Here is a 19,378-nt window from a genome sequence, read left to right on the forward strand (position 1 = left end):
ACAAGTGTGAAGTTGATGGGAAGAGTGGTTCTGCATATAGATAGAAGAATAAAAGTCTGCACACCGATTTATGCTCCCAATAATAAAAGTTTACTTGTGGTAACGTTTCGAGCCTAACGGCTCTTCATCAGACCTGATGAAGAGCTTGGTTCTGCAGACATACAGTACACAGGCTTCATACAGAGATGCCTCGAATGTATATTAAACCACTTAAACACAAAAGTGGTTCAAGGAAATGTATAAGTTCATAGCGCTTGTACTGTAGATCGGCTGTCAGTGGTGAAAAAAGTACTTGCATGTAAAGTATGCTGCAGTATGCTCACATTGTGAGCTTGTAGATCCGCTATTTTCATAATGCCTGAATTGATATACGGCTGAAGTGGTTAATGTACTGTATGTTTTGCAATAATTATCTAAATCCACCAAGTAACTAGTAACTAAAGTGTTCAAATAAATGTAGTGGAATAAATGTACAAGATTTTAATCCAAGATAAGTAAAAGTATTGGAAATTGGAAACACTCAAGTACAGATACCTCAAAATTACACTTGAGAACTGTACAAGTAAATCTACTTAGTTACTTGACACCACTTGTTGGCTGTGAGTGACAGCCTATACTCACTGGAGCAGTGCCTGAACTCGAAGCGCAGGTGGGACCCCCTGAAGCGGTCTATGGGGATGGGCAGTTTGAGCACCTCGCCCCACCGAGGACTGTTGTTGTGGTACAGAACGAAGGAGCGGTGCTCTGCGATGTTGGGCTCCCCAGAACCCAGGCTGATGCAATCCTGGGAGAGAGAGAGAGAGAGAGAGAGAGAGAGAGAGAGAGAGAGAGAGAGAGAGAGAGAGAGAGAGAGGGGGTAAAAAGGAGGAAGTTATTTGACATTTTACATAACAACAACTTATTTGAAGGTTTTCAGTTGGGAGCACACCATAGCACTGAGACAGCTAAATTGCATCAGACAATATCTCTGTACTTGTTTTATTAGACCTTAGCGCTGCATTTGGTACTATTGACCACAATATTCTGTGCAGAGACTAGAGCACTTGGTTGACATTGAGGGTGCCGCACCAAACAGCTCCAAACAGCCCAGAACAAACTGATTAGGGTCGTGCTTTGTCTTCCTTCTCGGGCCCACCTCACCGCTTATCACTACAGAAGCGTGGGGTGGCTTACTGTAGCTGACAGAGTACAGCTTCTTGCAATGGGCCTGGTGTACAAGATACACTACACCTCCAAGATACCCATATGTACCTGACAAACTACTTCCAGAAGGTCAAGGATGTCCACTATCACAACACCAGAGGTAGCTCCACTAATCATGTTGAAACCCCATTTAACCGTACAAAAGGCTCTAATTCGTTCTCCAGTGATACCACACCAACATGTGGAACGCCTTCAGGCCTTAAAGGAGTGAAAATCCCTAGCCTCCTTCAAAATTGGTCTGAAAAGTCACCTTCAGATGGCTGCTACTAGTGACTAAGCCCCCATCTGTTGTTTTTATCGCCCTGTTTGTTATTGTTTTATTATTTTCTTTTCTGCTTCTGTAATTGATGTTATCCTATGCAAAATACTCTTTTCTATCCGTCTGTCTGTCAATGTTATATGAGATACATGAAGTGGTTCCTGTGTAAATAAGCCGTAAAGCTTACCAGGATCTCCTTTTGGTTGACCTTGTACCAGTGATTTGTGCTGTCATGAAACTGTACTTTTTTCTATTGCACACTGCTAAAAACTCTTCAATCAATCAATCAAAGCACTAAACTGGTGTGAGCCCTATCTATCCATGACACCGACGGCACACTAGTAAAGGGCAAACAGACACTGTTCTGAAGCATGGAACTGTTCCAGGCGATTCTGTCTAAAACAGGTTCATAGTCCATAAGGTCAGAGTGAGTGGGAAGAGGTGGCGAGAGAGGAAGTACTCTCAGGCAGGCCGAAGGCAAGTACAGAAATGAAAACGAGGAAGCTGACAGTGTTGGGAAAGTTCACTTAAAACATGGACTAGTTCAAGTTCAAGTTCAAAACTTCTAAAATGAACTAAAGTTCATGGTTCCCCCAAATTACCGTAACTAACTTAGTTCTTTTTTTAACCATAATTTTAACCATATTGACACAGCCCATATAGAACCACACACAGCAATTATTTCATCCAACTTAACATTGAGGTGCCCACAATATTTAGGTGCCCAGTCTTCCAGCACCCTTATTGTGAAGGCAGAGGTTTCTAACCGTCGCGCCCATCTGCATTGTTTCCGTGTTGGTTAAAATAGCTGATCTACAAACTCACATCGTCTCATCGTCGCATTGTGAGCTTGCAGATCAGCTATTTTCGGCATCACGCATCATACGACGAAGTATAATCAGGCTTGCTTGTGAAGAGAAGCACCCAGCTGCAGTCAGCACCGCTCACATATCAACGTTCGCGAGGTCTGCAAGTCTGCAGCTGGGTGCTATTGGAGCTTGTGAATGCAAAGAAAGACGAGAGGGCAGACGACTGCGGACCGCCGGACGAACGGGCCGATGAGCACCGTTCATGGATATCAGAATGAACGTGTTCGACAATAACGTTCATCAAGCAGAAACAAAGAGCGTTCAGTTCACGTTCGCCCAAAATATGAACGTGTACATGAACGATCGTTCATTGAACACGTTCAGGTACAACACTGGAAGCTGGCTCATGCTAGGGCATTCACGAATAGTGATTTTTCGCATTCGAATTATTCGACCTCAAAGTATTCGAATAGTCGAATATTCAACAGGACTGGCCAAACTGTCAAATATTAAGTAAGCAAGAGGCGAACATTGTGAAAATAGCTGATCTACATGCTCACAACGCCTCGCAATCAGCTATTTTCACAATATTTATCTGCGGAACCGAGTCAACATTAAATGTAATACCTACAATTCCAAGTGCTTGTCAGGGTGGGGGTCCCCAGTTCAAATATTTTGGGGGTCAGGGCTTGAGAACCCCTGGTATAGAGCATTAACAAATTCATCCACAAGGGGCATTGACAACTCATTCTTATGACTTCCTATCTAGCCAAGTTTTATAAACTATTTTTTTAAGAAAAAAAAAAAAAAGCCGAATAGTAGTGACTTTGATATTCGAATATTTGGTGAATGCCCTAGCTCATGCACAATGGAGAGTGAGGCGAGGAAGACTACGCAGTAAGCAGGGTTAGCAGCTATCATGGTCCACCTACCTTCAATATGTCTCCGTCAGCGTACAGCACGTAGACGGTGACCTCGATGTTCTTCTGAACGCTCTTCCCTCCTCTCTCAAAGTCCCCTCGCTCCAGGGTCAGGTACAGGTCGTTGCGGACGTCGCCTGCGGGAGACAAAGGACGAGCAACACATGCATTATACTTCCAGAGCACTGGGCAAACACAAGTAAGCAGGTGCGTGCGTGCATACAAAATAAGCGTTACTGTGTGTGCGTGTGTGCGCGTGCGTATGTGGATTTAGATCAGGGGTCTTCAACATTTTCAGACAAAAGACCCCGTAGTTGAGAGAGAGATGAAGCAGGGACCCCCACTACCTTTTCATAGATTCCATATAGTTTCATTGTTTGACAACACAATCATCAGTATATTTTGGATTCATGTCAATTTGTGTTGTCAGATATTTAACCACTTGAACCGTCAATACAAACTTAACCTTTCACTCTGTACTTAGTCTGCTCTTTTCCCCCTCTACACCAAACCTCTGCCGAAAATAGCCAATCTACAAGCTCAGTTGTGAGCTTGTAGATCTGCTATTTTTAGCTAAAGTTCTCCGAATTTGGACACTGAGGTTCAAGTGGTTAATATAAAAATTGAGAAAAAAAAAGTTTCTATCACACAAAGATTTGGAAGACCCCTTGTAGTAACTCTGAGGACCCCCTAGGGGTAAGGCAGTGTTTCTCTACCACTGTGCCTGGGGACCTTTGGTGTCAAGTGTGCCCCTTGAAACTGCTTTAAAGCCAGTATTGTATTCATCATTTTAAAAATGATTTAAACTAGTGAAAACAGCCGATCTACAAGCACACAACGCCTCGCGGTGCGAAACGTTGTGTGCTTGTAGATCTGCTGTTTTCACTACTGTTGTGCGACAGCCTTGTATGATGAAGCAGGGCTTTACTTTGCGAAGAAGCGTACAAATTTGAAACTTGGAGATACAAGGTTTCTTCCCGACAGTGACGATATTTACACCCCCGTATTATGTTTGTGTGCCCATGGATTCTTGGGACATGAAAAGTGTGCCCATGCAGAAACAAGGTTGAGAAACACTGCCTTAGGGGTCCCCGACCCCCTGTTGAAGACCCCTGATTTAGACCCAGGGGAGTAACAAAAGTGAGTGGCGTCAGACTCCGGTACTCTATTGATGCATGTGTGCATGCGTGAGTGTAAACGTGCTTCTCACCTGGCATGATGACATCAGGGAAGCCCAGTTTGCGGGTGACGGCCACTCCTCTGCTGAAGATGACCGGACAGTCTCTACGGACCTGCTCCATGTCCCCACGGAACAGCTGGAGGGAGATGACCAGGCCTGAGAGAGACACACCCACGCACGCACGCGCACGCACGCACGCACGCACGCACGCACGCACGCACGCACGCACGCACGCACGCACGCACGCACGCACGCACGCACGCACGCACGCACGCACGCACGCACGCACGCACGCACGCACGCACGCACGCACGCACGCACGCACGCACGCACGCACGCACGCACGCACGCACGCACGCACGCACGCACGCACGCACGCACGCACGCACGCACGCACGCACGCACACACACACACACACACACACACACACACACACACACACACACACACACACACACACACACACACACACACACACACACACACACACACACACACACACACACACACACACACACACACACACACACACACACACACACACACACACACACACACACACACACACACACACACACGAACGCATGCATGGCTGTGAGACAGACGCTTAATTCATAACAGTTTGTCAGGTTGTTTGAGACATCTTTAATTGAAGAATCAAAATAGCGTAATGAAATACGTGGAAAGGAAGCTTCTGGCGTTGTAGAGACGGATGCGACGGCGGCAGGTTTATCTATCGAGCGCTGATCATTTCCGGTTACCGTTGCCATCTGCCGTAGCCGTCCAAAGCTTAAAGTCGGTATTATTTTGGGGGTTGCGGCCTGAAAAGGTGTAAAACCACTGCTCTAATGGACAGAGAGGGACCTCTGTGTGTGTGTGTGTGTGTGTGTGTGTGTGTGTGTGTGTGTGTGTGTGTGTGTGTGTGTGTGTGTGTGTGTGTGTGTGTGTGTGTGTGTGTGTGTGTGTGTGTGTGTGTGTGTGTGTGTGTGTGTGTGTGTGTGTGTGTGGGTCTCCATGGTTACCATAGTTGCTGCTGGGGGCTGTGTACTTGGTAGTGTACTTACCGTAGTTGCTACTGGGGGCTGTGTACTTGGTAGTGTACTTACCATAGTTGCTGCTGGGAGCAGTGTACTTGGTGCTGGACTTGCGTATGATGTTCTCGTGGATCTGGTACCACTCGTTCTCATTGTTACACCTGAGAGACACAAGGAGAGGAAACCGTAGACATTCATTCACCCATTGAGACCGGGAACACATTGTTACGCAATATTTTATGCTTTAACAAATTAAAATATAGCATATATACAAGCTCAAGCTTGTAGATCTGCTATTTTTTGAAAGATCCTGACAATTAGAATTTTGAATATTTGACCCAATTCTATAATGTCTTGTAAATCCTTCATGTCAAGGTGCGAGTTTGTCCATATGTCCATGTATTTGAGAATCACTGCGTTTACTCATTTATATCCAAAATATAAAATAATTCCCTTGCTAAATAGTTACTATACTGTATCGATTTTAAATCACTGAATCGTATCGTATCACCATGATGAATGAACCAATATGTCCATGTATCGTATCGTCATCGTGATGCGTATCGTATCGCTGTTAAAATGTATCGTTACACCCCTAGTAACTATGCAGAATACGTGAGGACACACACAGACTGACTATGTGACAGATGTTTTGGTGAATGAATGTTGCTGTACTTACGTGTAGACTTTGAGGACAAAGTCCTTCTCCTCCTTGAGTTCTGAGATGGTCTGCAGCACGTCGCTCATGGCCAGCACAGCACAGCCATAGGGACGGCGGTACTGGACATGTGACGGGCCCTTCTTACTGTCATTGAGCAGCATACGACCTGGTGGGGGGGGAGAGGAGAGGGCATGAGACCATTTAGCCCAGAAGTGCTGAATAAAGTTAATTTTCTATGGTTCTATTTTGGAATGGTTCACTTCACACCTGAGAACAGAGACGAGAGGACTTTACTGTAAATGCACTGGGAATTTGGGTATAGTTTTGCTGTTAATGTCGGTCTCCGATTTACTTCAATTCGTCAAGTATTTTTCTTCGTTTTGTGGATTCTGTATTCACCGTTAAGGACTATTTTACAAATGTAAATTCTCTGTGTGTCGAAGATACAACAGGCCACAGGCTAAGTAAACTATAGAAATAAAGTCATTTATTGGGTGAAGTATATACCTTTCAGAGCTGATTCGGTGTGCGCACGTGCACTTGTGTGTGTGTGTATGTGTGACCAGGACGACCCCAGCAAAATTGGTTAAATTAGCATCGCAATCGTTTTAACCACTTTAACCATATTTTATAATTTTTCTATAACTAATATACATTTTTTAAATGAAAATATTTAACTAAAGAATGTGTGTGCGTGTGCGTGTGTGTGTGTGTGTGTGTGTGTGCGTGTGCGTGCGTGTGCGTGTATACTTACCGGTCCGGATAACCTGGGAGACGATGTAGAGGTCCCTCTTCATATCTTTGTTGCTCAGATCCTACAAAGAGAGACAGACAGAAAGACATGCTTTAATGAAACAATAGAGGGTATGCGTGTGACATCACTGTTGCTGGAAGTTATGTGGGAACGCCTACAGAGTGGCAAAAAACGAATTTCTGCCATTGACAGCCCATACATCTAAACACAAAAGTCCTTTCTGATTGTATTAAACAATGTTAAACTCACCAAAATTGTGGCTGTACTGAAAGCTTGAATTATCCTCTTTCTATCTGCAAAGTTTTTGTTTCATAAAAGTCCACCATAGGGATGTTATGAGCTACTTTCTGTCAAGACATTCTGTGCAGGTTTTTATTTTAAGTGTCAGAGTTTGGAAGCACTCGTTTTCAACAACACAACATCCTGCTGCCTCCTGCATTATGTGCAATTTAGAAACAGGTGGTATGCAGGGCCGTTGAGTGATTTGCAACTAGCACTTCTAAACTCCAATGCTCCAGGCTGCTCAATGTTTTGCCACTCAGTATAGATTAGGGGGGCGGGTCCCAGTGGATGTGCATACCCTCTATACAGCACTTGTGATGTGTGTGTGTGCATGCTTGTGTGCGGGCTTCCCCCTACCCAGGTGTGTATCTACGGTGCCGGCTACACGAATATGGATCTTTTTCTAATCGCACATTTTGTTGTGCGATTGGGGCTTGCAGCCACACCAAGCTGGAGATTTCAGCCGCTAAACCGGATCAACAAGTGAAGATTTACAAAAATATCTGATTCAGTGGATCTGTGTATAGGCATGGATTTCTTTACACCTAGATATTTTTTGTCGTGTGGACCTAGATCTTTTTCTATGCGGATATACGAAAATCTGAGTTTAGAAAAAAAGATCCAGATTAGTGTAGCCTTGGTCTTAATCTTAATCCATTAGGACATGAGGCTGATTCTGAAAATGTCTTTTAAATTCTACACTTTCTGAAAACAAAAACAAAAAAACAAAACAAACGCATGTTGCTATTATATCAGTGGTGCTCAAAACATATTCATGTCAATGACCCCCAAAATTATAAGTGACGTGCTATGAGCTTGTAGATCTGCTTTTCTTGAATAGCCAAAATATCAAATTATGTTTAAAGATGTCAAATGATTACTGAAACAATACAGCACCTCTGATGTGTGTGTGTGTGTGTGTGTGTGTGTGTGTGTGTGTGTGTGTGTGTGTGTGTGTGTGTGTGTGTGTGTGTGTGTGTGTGTGTGCGTGTGTAACTGACCGTAAACAGAGCACACAGCCTGTCCACCTTCTCTGGGTTCTTGGGGCCTCCATTCTTGTTCAGTCTGACCATGAACCTCTCACTGAAAGAAAGAAACAAAACAAATATATATTTTACTCTTTAACACTTGGGGAGCCAAACTCGTTCAGGGACGAGTTAAGGCCACTAGGTGTCCCCCTGCCACAGGAAGTTATCTCGTTCACACACGAGGCAACAAACAGTTAACTTTTTGAGCCTGCAGCTGCCCTTTGCATGACCTGAGTCCATTACGTCACCCAATCAGTGCAGGCAGCCCCTCTGTGGAAGACATCACGGAAGGACTTAACATTGCTTTAGATTCTACTTTGAAACATAAGAACGGCTTTATCCAAGAATGAGATAAAAACAGCCCCATGGAAGCAGAGAGCTGATTGTTTTCACGGCGACACTTTACCGCGATTTTTGGATTTTAGTTTTGCGAGCGTTTATAAACAAATGGATTATCCTCCTCAATCTTCTCTGGACACGCACGTGCACACGCACGAAGCTTGAGAGGCACGTCAAAACAAAGCGTAAGTCAATGGTGGCAGCAGCAACAGCTATAAATGTTATAAACCTTAGCAGCCCATGTGTTAACAAAGGATCTTGACACACGTTATAGTCCAAAACATTGTCTTTAAAAGGTATAGGGGAAGTGATTTTCTTTGGTTAAAGGAGCTATAGTCAACTTTTTCTTGAAAAACGGATGCTAAAATAAAAATAATGTTTCGAAAATATTTTATAAAAAAATAAGCTTCATATATGTGTTTCTATTCAGAAATGACCACAAAAAGCGTAAAATAATGATAAAATAATAATTTTGGCCATTGTCAGACCGACACTTTGTTTACATTCTAGTCTATAGACTAGGATGTAAACAAAGTGTCGGCCCTACAATGAAAAAGTTGACTATAGCTCCTTTAAAGTAAGTATTATAAACCTCTATATTCTGAAAGTACTCACTGCTATAGAGCAGCGTCCAAAGTGGCTTCATTCCTAAATTGTATGACAAACAATATAATTCGATAGAAGTCCGGCTCAATAAGCAGGATCGATAAGGTGCTCATTATCAATACAACATAATGAGCTCCATGCCTATATAGAGTGTGTGTTCAGTAACCAGAGTCTCTGTGTCTGTACAGCTCTTTGTTAAACAGAAAAGAACAGAATCTCCTGATCAGTTTGATCATCTTCTCTTTAAGTGGAGACCATTAGACACTACAGTACTGTAAAGGTCACAGCAACACATAGTCTCTAATAGCAGCATTAAAGGCTAGTTATGGCTTTAAAAAGAAAGCCGACCAAACGTGTATTTCCTGCACAAAGTGAGGCAACGAGGCAATCTGTCTGCATGGGGCTTAATTATTGCAGAGGAGAGAAGAGACATGTGGAGAAATGTAAGCTCCCACTGGGGCTCCCCCTGTGGACACACACGCACACACACACACACACACACACACACACACACACACACACACACACACACACACACACACACACACACACACACACACACACACACACACACACACACACACACACACACACACACACACACACACACACACACACACACACCTTGTGCACAGGCACACGCAGAGCATCTCGGCTGTCACTTCAAGGCAAGTAGCAGCATTAGCATCTCCTGCTCCTAGCGTCTTTTAGCACTGCATTATTAATGGCTCCTCATTAAGTGGCATTGCAGTCCTATGTGTTATTATTAACATGGACGGAAGAAGTAGGCTACTTGTGTTTTTTTTTCTTTTTTTTTTAGTAAAGAGGTAACCGGAACGCTCGTCCCCCAAAAACACATCGCCTCCCGTTTTCCCCATGGACCGCTCGCCTGTATTCGTTTTACGGAGGTTAAGGTTGGGTTTTGTGTGAAGCGGCTGCAGCATGATCAAGTGAGCATCACCCATTCACACACACACACACACACACATTCATACACCGATGGCAGAGGAAACCATGCAAGTCACCAACCTGCTCACCGGGAGCAACTAGGGGTTCAGAGTCTTGCTCAAGGACTCTTCCACACTAACTCTGGGGGAGCCCGGGATGGGATCCTTTGGGAACCCTCTATGTACTAATGCCCCCATCATAGTAGGCACCGCGGTGATAAGCTATCCACCGCGGTGTAGCCTTTTTAAGACTGCAACTCTACCACTGAGCCACTGCCGCAGTCTTAAATATGTGTGAGTATGTGTGCGTGTGCGCGTTTGTGCATACCTGATGGTCTTGGCCTCTCTCAGGTCGTACAGAGAGAAGAAGATGTCGGTGTCCTCTCCTACGGTGTTGTACGTAATGTAATGTGTGTGTGTGTGTGTGTGTGTGTGTGTGTGTGCGTGCGTGCGTACCTGATGGTCTTGGCCTCCCTCAGGTCGTACAGAGAGAAGAAGATGTCGGTGTCCTCTCCTACGGTGTTGTACGTGAAGCTCTTCAGGTTGACCAGCAGGTGGTGAGGAACAGGAAGTCTGCACGGCTCGCCGTGTCGCTGCCGAGAGCCGTCCCCCTGGAAACACACACCACAAACACACACTTTTCACACGTCTTCTTAACCAAGCCCCGCCCCCAGGACTGTCCTGACTGAAGGGAGATTTATCAGGATCTACTCCAGTCTGCTGGCATGAAAGCAGAGTACATTTATGTAGCTTTTATAATTGTAAAGGTTTTATCAACTTATTGCAATATTGTAAACACACAAAGGTAAATCGAAGACAGCATGTCTGATTTATTCATGCTTGCACACATTCTAATACGTGTACAAACACAACATAATATCTAATAAATTATCGTAATAAAAAAAAAATCATAATCTAAAATCATAAAATAAAAATCATAAAAATCATAATATCTAATACATATCTAATTAAAAAAAAGATCTTTGGAAAATGAAAGTCGATTCTGAATCTTACCATGTTAGAAACACAAATCGAATTCGAATCATTTTTTTCCTACACCCCTACTTCCAAGTGGACAAGCAGTACATGAAAACATTTGAACACTCATCTTTTCTTTTCTCTAATTACAATCTAAAATATGAACCCTTGTTGTAAAAAATAAATAAATAAATAAAATAAATAAATAAAAGTTGTCCTTTAACTTCATTATGCAAAATAAATACAATGTGAATCAGAATCAATTGTATTTGTCACTTCCTCCATATACTTGCATGCACTGATTTTTGACATTGCACTATTAGGTTGTGTTGGTAGTTTCTGAGTATTTTGCTTTGTTTAACAATGACAGTGAGATACTTGTTGCATTAACTAGCATTGACTGTTATGTATGTATACTTATATATTATTCGCCCTCTCTATTGATGCACCTTCTCTTTATTGGTACTGTAGGCTACTGCTCTTGTTTTTTTCCCCCTCTTATCTATCTTTTTTCTTACTTCTCTGTAACTTTGTAAATAACTGTATACTGCTGTGCTACAACTGGACAACTGAATTTCCCCCCTTGGGATAATAAAGGTATCTATCTATACATACAGAAAATGAAATATTGTTCCTCCTCAGTCACTTGCAGTGCAACATAAAAACATACATAAAACTAAAAACAGCAGGTGATTTCCCTGTTGATCTGTTCACTGCTAGTCGTTTGCCAAGAGAGGGCAGCATAGTCCACACCACCCAGGAGTTATGCATGTGAGTGCACTGACTGTACGCTCTGTGGTTTGTGTGCTGTACTGTACCTGAGTGGTGCTCTGCTGAACGCTGTGTCTGCTGGACAGATGCTGCAGGACACACACGCATGCACGCACACACACGCATGCACGCACAGAGAGAGAGAGAGAGAGAGAGAGAGAGAGAGAGAGAGAGAGAGAGAGAGAGAGAGATACATTAGTGATTAGCAGTAGCGCTTTCGAGGCCGGACGTGACCGGACGCCGTGTGGCCAATATTATATTTCCCACATGTACGCGCAAGGATGGCACGGAACAGTGCTTGTGCTTTGCATGCTAGAATGCGTCCCCATAGATTTGAGTGACGATGCGCCATAATTATAACCTCTAAATGGCTAATTTCATAACACGTTTACCAGGTTTACCAGTGAGTGGGGTGCAGTCACAAGCCCAGGCTACTCTATTCATATGGATACTTACTTTAAAGTTATATACCATGTAACTTTTTTTATAAAACAAATCTTAAAATTGTCCTAACTGTTAAATCGCTAAAGTTTTAGAACACCCACTCCGTTATTTTCAGCTTCAAAAGCCTTCTCTTTATATGTTTTCTATGAGCCGTGAGGGGGGGAGAATTTCACGGCAAAATGACGTCATCATACACTACCGGCCAATCACAGCGAGGGTTATACACTGCCGGCCAATCACAGCGCATCTTGAAGTGGGGTCGCTAGGGCGGCCATATTTGTAGTCTCCCGTGTGTCTCTATACTCGGGTGAACGGTGAAGCATGGGTGAAGGAGTCTGTTTCTCCGGAATGCCTGAACGCACAGGAACCAGGGACCCCTCTAAAGATAGAGGTGGAGGCAGACGCGGGGGTGTCCGCGACGAAAAACGGCCAAAAGACGCGGACGCGACCGAGGTTTGCTATAGAGCTACTGACCACTAGTTGAGCAACTTACACAGTATAGCTTTAACACCTAAGGTTTCCAGTGGTGACTGCAAATGTAAATGTAAATGTGTGTAAATCCTCATACATGGCTCCATTACTGTGGTATGTAGGCTACTGTTTGTTGATAGATTTGTTCAAAGCAAACTTTGTTTCTCTACTGTAGCGCTGTATTTTCTAATTGAATCAAATGAAACTAGAAAGTAAATCCTAAGTAACAATGCAAATATAATTAAGATTAGAAAACATCGTTATTGTTTTCCCACTATTAGATCTTCTGACATCCGTTCTTCTAAATAGCGTGACGTCAATAAATGACCGTCCGCCCTGAAAAGAAAATCCCAAAGCACCACTGGTGATTAGTAATTAGTTAGCTGCAATCTTCTCTCCTCTCCTCTCCTGTCATTTCCGCCGCTACTTCACACTAACAAACAAAAAAAAAGGAAGAAGAGAGGAAAATCTGTATTCTAAGCCAGGGGTCTTCAACGTTTTCAGGCCAAGGACCCCTTAGCTGAGAGAGAGATGAAGCAGGGACCCCCTCTACATGTTGTATAAATGTGTGTTGCAGATTTTCATCGATTTCATAGATAGGTTCGTAGACTTGTTTGACAGCACTGTCATCAGTCTATGTTGGATTCATGTTAAAGCTGTACTGTGGAAGCTGCTCAACTAGTGGTCAGTAACGGTATTGCTTTTTTCGGCCGGAGTCGCCGCGGACCACCGGAACGGGGACCACCGCGGCCGCCGCGAGCACCTCCGCCTCGCCGATACGCATCCGTAGAGCCGTCTCCCGTCATTTTTAGACCAGGATTGAGGGAGTAGCAGGCAAGATTCCTTCACCAATGTAAACACAGTTGCTGAGGGAAGCTACTTCCTTTAGAGACAGCAAGACTCGCTGTGATTGGCCGGTGGTTTATGATCCGCGCTGTGATTGTCCGGTAGTGTATCATGTGGGAGATGACATCATTTTGCCGGGAAATTCTTTATATGTAGAAAACATATAAAGAAAAGGCTTTTGGGGCTGAAATTAACGGAGTGGGGGTTCTAAAACTTTAGCGATTTAATAGTTAGGACAATTTTAAGATATGTTTTATAAAAAAAGTTACATAGTATAACTTTAATGTGTATTTTCAGACATTTAACCACTTAAAACGTCGATATTTTGTAAACTTGACCTTTCACTCTGTACTTGGTCTGCTCTTTTTTTACCTCTACACCAAACCTGTTTGCTGAAAATAGCCGATCTACAAGCTCTGAGAGCTTGTAGATCTGCTATTTTCGGCTAAAGTTCTCCTCAGAATAGGGATGCAAGTTGTTAATTTAAAAGAATTATCCTATCACACAAAAGATTTAGCGGCCCCCCCTGTAGTAACTCTGAGGACCCCCTATGGATCCCGGACCCCCTGTTGAAGACTCCTGTTCTAAGCTAAAGTCATATGCCGCAGTATTGTTGTGTTTTCAACCCCTGAAAACGCTGTTCTCCTCTAAATTAACAGCATTTTTTTTCCAGTTTTCTCGTTAAAACGGCGTTGTGTTCCACCTGCCCCTTTGGGCAGGTGGAGTTTGTTTTCAGGTTGCCCGACTGGGCAAAAGTGCTTGCTTGAGAGGGGATGCAAATATATCTAAAACAAAGCAAGACATCTTATCTGTCTAAACATCTGAACGTGGCCAGAGCCGCTTCTGGTCTGTGGAATGTAAAATGACTCGAGAACACTGTTTACCTATAATGGGCTGTTTTCACTGTTACTACAACTAAACCTATAAAATAACAAGCGTGAACCCGTCATATTCATAGTTACGTAGGTATTTGGCACAAAAATAAGATTGCACAGCTCCAGAAAGTTAATTTTTTTTTAAAAAAAAGTGTTAAATTGAACAGTAATTCAAATTGTACCTATCATTTTATAATGGCCAATTTTTTACCTTACGGGCAAGTGGGCATGACCTTTGGGCAAGTAGAACATGACCTGTACTTGCCCGACGGGCAAGTACCTCTGAGACCTTAGCGTGGACACCAGTATGGGTTCTGTAGGTTCATGTTGAAGAAACGTTGCCGGGTTTAATGAGCGTTGAATGTCAATGCCATCTCTTGTCCTTCCAATCCCCCACACTCTCAAAATAGTGATATAGGCAGTTTTAACCTCACTGCCTTTTCCCCCCCTGACAATTATGTGTTAGAACAGGGGTCTTCAACAGGGGGTCCCCAGAGTTACTACAGGGGGTCCTCCAAATGTTTGTGTGATAGTACCCTTTTTTCTCCTTTTTTATATTAACCACTAGAACCCTAATGTCCAAATTCGGAGAACTTTAGCCAAACATAGCAGATCTAACAGCTCACAACGCCTCGCGCTGCAGAGGGGAAAAAGAGCAGACTAAGTACAGAGTGAAAGGTCAAGTTTATTAAGTACTGACGGTTCAAGTGGTTAAATATCTGAAAACAAATTTACATGAACCCAAAATACACGATGATTGTGCTGTCAAACGATGAATTGTGGGGGGTCCCTGCTTCATCTCTCTCGACTAAGGGGTCCTTGGCATGAAAATGTTGACAGGGATTGCTGTCTGTTTGTCTGCCTGTCTGTATCTCTGCCGGGTGGAAACCTTGTATGTCCAAAACCGTTCGCTTTGTATTTATCATTTAAGAACTTTAAACTAATGAAAATAGCCGATCTACCAGCACACAACGTGAGCTGGTAGATCTGCTATTTTCACTGGTTTTGTGCGACGGTCTTGTATGATGTATGATGCTTTACACCTTACAAAAAAACGACGTACAAATGTGAAACTTGGAGATAGGATGTTTTTGCCCGACAGTGACGATGTGTGTCTATCTACGGTACATGGTCTTCCTCCTCTCCAGGAGTTGGTCACTAGGCAACGGAGCAGAGGGCCATTAGGCAGAGCTACGCTCTCTGCACCCAGGGGTGTCACAAGGGGGGGGGGGGAGTGGGACTGAGTTACTAGGGCCCAAGGTGGAGGGGCCTTAACTATTTTATACTTTAGCTATTGAAAAATAGAAGATATACAAGCTCACAGCGCGGCACCGAATGCCGCGCTGCGAGCTCGTAGATCTGCTATTTTTGAAAAGTCGTGAAAATGTGTGCAAATCTTTGAATATAATGTATTTTTAGAGCGGACATTTGTAACTCAAATTTTGCTTCTGGGGGGTCCCTGCATGGAACGAAATATTTTGAGATGGGCGTCCGTGGCCAAATACATATCCTTTTGAAAAAGTATATCACATGAAAAAGTCTGAGCACCACTGACATAGAAACATTCAAAAACGTTAGAAGGATTTGAAATATAGACTTGCACAAATTTTAAATATTTTTTCAAAAAATAGCAGATATACAAGCTCACAGCGCGGCACTCGGTAACATACTTGCCATTAAAATAGTGGTTACAAATGTATTAATTCATTACCAGAGTCCCGTGGTCAGAGTTCTGGTCAGTTTTAGATGAATATAAAGTAGTTCCGGTTATTTGGCAGGGGCTCATGGCCCAATCATTAAAAATAGATGAATCCACAAAACTAGCGTATTTGTATTGTTGACCTATTTCTACCAAATAGACCAACTTTCGTGCAACTTTGACCCCTCTGTCACATGGTACTATTTTTTGTGTCCAGTATCACTACGCTGCTGCAACGTATTTCCCCAAAACAAGGTGCTTTGCAGTCAGCTGATCAGAACGAAACCTCGCTCTATGTGGTAGAAATAGGCCAACAATACAAATGACGCTAGTTTTGTGGATTAATCTATTTTCAATGATTGGGCCACGCCAAATGGCCCCCACACCATTGGACTTGTGAACTAACACTTTAAGGGGGTTCCACACTACGCCCAGTCACCGCCTCCTAGCAATTCATTTACAATGGGAGGCGGGCGGCTATTTTGGCCGCGCAGCAAAGTTTTGGGGCGGCGAGGCGAGCGGGCGCCGGCACCGTGAAATCCCCCGCGAGCGTGCTCGTTTGTGCATGCGTACGCGGGCGGTGAGAGATGGATTGTGTTCATCTTTGTGAAATACCGCGCAGCGTTTACTCACTGAGCGAGTGTGTTTGTGTCTCACCGCGGTGCGGCCACCGCTGATCCTAGCGGCAGCCCCGACGGCAACCGCCCGTAGCCTGGAGGGCACCTCATTTATGCTTTTACTTCATGAGCTTCTCGATGATTCAATGAATGGAAAGCATAATCAATAATTGTCATCTTATAATCATAATGGTTTCTAAAACAAACATGCAAGGTGTTGACATTCCCTTGCAACTCAAATAGCCCCCACCCCCCCCTCTCAAAGCCAAAGCTCTGAGGTATTAAACACAAGTCCCATACCATTTTATAGAGGTCAGACACGCTGATCTGGTCCGCATCCACCATCTCAAACTCCTTCCTGGGTACCAGGTCCAATCCCAGGTGTCTGACACACACACACACACACACACGCACACGCACACACACACACACACACACACACACACACACACACACACGTAGGAAAAGATAGGCCAGTGATCAACACACAAATGGAGAGAGAGAGGCACTACAAGGTCAAACACTTTCCAATACTCTTGACGTATACACATCGGCTAAATGTCAGATATGCCCTATTAACTCAAGAGAGGGTGCAAACTGCGCATGCGCACATGCGCACGCACGCACGCACGCACGCACGCACGCACGCACGCACGCACGCACACACGCACACACGCACACACGCACACACACACACACACACACACACAGGAAGCCTGTGGAACAGGGTTAGGGTTACCCTAACCCTGGACACTGTTCATCACCATCACTTTCTTTTCAATCAAAGCAAGCCTCTCTCTCTCTCTCTCTCTCTCTCTCTCCTCTCTCTCTCTCCCTCTCCCTCTCTCTCCCTCTCTCTCTCTCTCTCTCTCTCTCTCTCTCTCTCTGTCCCCAAGTGTCCTTTAATGCAGGCGCTGGTGTTTTATTTATGTTCTTGGAGTATATTTGTGTGTTTATGCAGATGTTTATTTGTATTGTATTGTTTTGTCTTAACCCCGAGCACACATTTATACAAATGCACAAATTCCAATTAATGTTTCATTGAAATGGTTGTAAATTATTTAATACCCACCCCACCCTCTCTCTCTCTCTCTCTCTCTCTCTCTCTCTCTCTCTCTCTCGCTCTTTCTACAGAGCGGAAAATGAAGCCTATTTTACACTTATGTGGGTATCCCCCATAGTCTTCATGACAATGTTTATTTTTGTAAATTAATTGTTTTATCCCACGATTTTGTAACCCATTTTTCTCCCAGTGCCAACTGCCTAAGCTGTAATCCTGGCTCTGCTCTCCCTCTGCCAACCTGAGGAGAGCCCCGAACTGAGCTCATGCTTCCTTCAGTGCAGGAGGAGTGAGCAAGCCACTTCTTAGCACCTGACAGGGGGGGTCAGGTTTCCCCGGATGGACATAGCACGTGGAAGGAACACGTTATTCCAACCAGTTCCTTTCCCCTCCAATCAGGCTGGCCAGGGGGAGGCAGTATAGAGACCATGCTTACTGCATGTTTATGTGCTAAACCCTGGGAGACACGGGGAGAACATGCAAACTCCACACAGAAAGGCCCTTTTGGTTTGTTTCATCTTAATTCTGCGGAACTTCCCCCCTGGCCCAGTTTGAGAACCATTGTGTTAGGGTATGTAAAATATGTGTATATTTCCTGTCACTCTATCACTGTTATCTATCAATAAAGGCAAAAAATTGCAAACATATATCTAAGATAATATGTGTGTGTGTGTGTGTGTGTGTGTGTGTGTGTGTGTGTGTGTGTGTGTGTGTGTGTGTGTGTGTGTGTGTTGGTGAAAGACGTCCCATTAATCTGATTAAGGATTAGGGTTTTAGGCTTAGGTTTAGGCATAGTTTTACTGAGGTTAGGGTTTGGGTTAGTGGTTTCACCATGTTAGCATTCACCAGCTTAGCATTCACCAGCGTAGGCAGGTTAGCATTTCACCAGGTTAGCATTCACCAGCGTCGAACTAATGGGACGGCGAACAAATGTGATGTCGCAATATCGCTACGCTCCTGTGAGTGCGTGCATGCGTGCATGCGTGCGTGCGTGCGCGTGCGTGCGTGCGTGCGTGCGTGTGTGTGTGTGCATGTGTGTGTGTGTGTGTGCGTGCGCGCGTGCATGCGTGTGTGTGCGTGCGTGCGTGCATGTGTGTGTGTGTGTGTGTGTGTGTGTGGGTGTGTGTGTGTGTGTGTGTGTGTGTGTGTGTGTGCTCACTCGTTGCCCCAGTCCAGCCGCACGGTGACGTGTCTCTTGACCTCGCGGCTCTGGTCCTGGGTCAGGTGACCCGAGAGCAGCTGTCTCCTCAGGTCAATCAGCTCGCTCATCACGTGGCGGAGCTTGTAGAACAGCTCCACCTTGTGTTTCTGACGGAGAGTTACACACACAGACACACAGAGATTAGGAGGAACGCGGTACACAGTGGGGAAAAAATAGCCTGAACACTCAGCCTGAATTGCATTTCGTTTCACTCCATTATTCAGTCTGAAATCGCTTCCATCTGCAGCAGTTTCTGGGATGGGCGTTGCCAAAGAGGCAGTCTTCTGCGATTGGTTCACCATCTGACCATTCACAACAGTTGCAAAGCAGATGACGTAGTGTTGTTATGTGTGGCTGGCTAGTGGCTAGCATGTTGCTTGCTAGTGCTACTTG

The 19,378-nt window shown here is 44.3% G+C and overlaps 1 protein-coding gene across 1 annotated transcript in view; it reads right to left on the reverse strand.

The window, feature by feature from the left end:
* The window catches only part of LOC308287266 (dedicator of cytokinesis protein 3-like), a gene marked incomplete at both ends in the record, with an annotated part of 375,412 nt that overhangs the window by 57,970 nt on the left and 298,064 nt on the right, over positions 1 to 19,378 (reverse strand). Inside the window, 11 exon segments of the mRNA XM_080728382.1 lie at positions 622 to 784; positions 3,204 to 3,328; positions 4,402 to 4,527; positions 5,479 to 5,567; positions 6,086 to 6,233; positions 6,822 to 6,882; positions 8,105 to 8,186; positions 10,480 to 10,634; positions 11,820 to 11,861; positions 17,025 to 17,109; positions 18,944 to 19,092. Coding sequence (XP_080584508.1) covers positions 622 to 784; positions 3,204 to 3,328; positions 4,402 to 4,527; positions 5,479 to 5,567; positions 6,086 to 6,233; positions 6,822 to 6,882; positions 8,105 to 8,186; positions 10,480 to 10,634; positions 11,820 to 11,861; positions 17,025 to 17,109; positions 18,944 to 19,092 — 1,225 coding nt within the window.

Source organism: Nannobrachium achirus, assembly GCF_963921795.1.
Source record: "Nannobrachium achirus genome assembly, chromosome: 6".
Classification (NCBI taxonomy): domain Eukaryota; kingdom Metazoa; phylum Chordata; class Actinopteri; order Myctophiformes; family Myctophidae; genus Nannobrachium; species Nannobrachium achirus.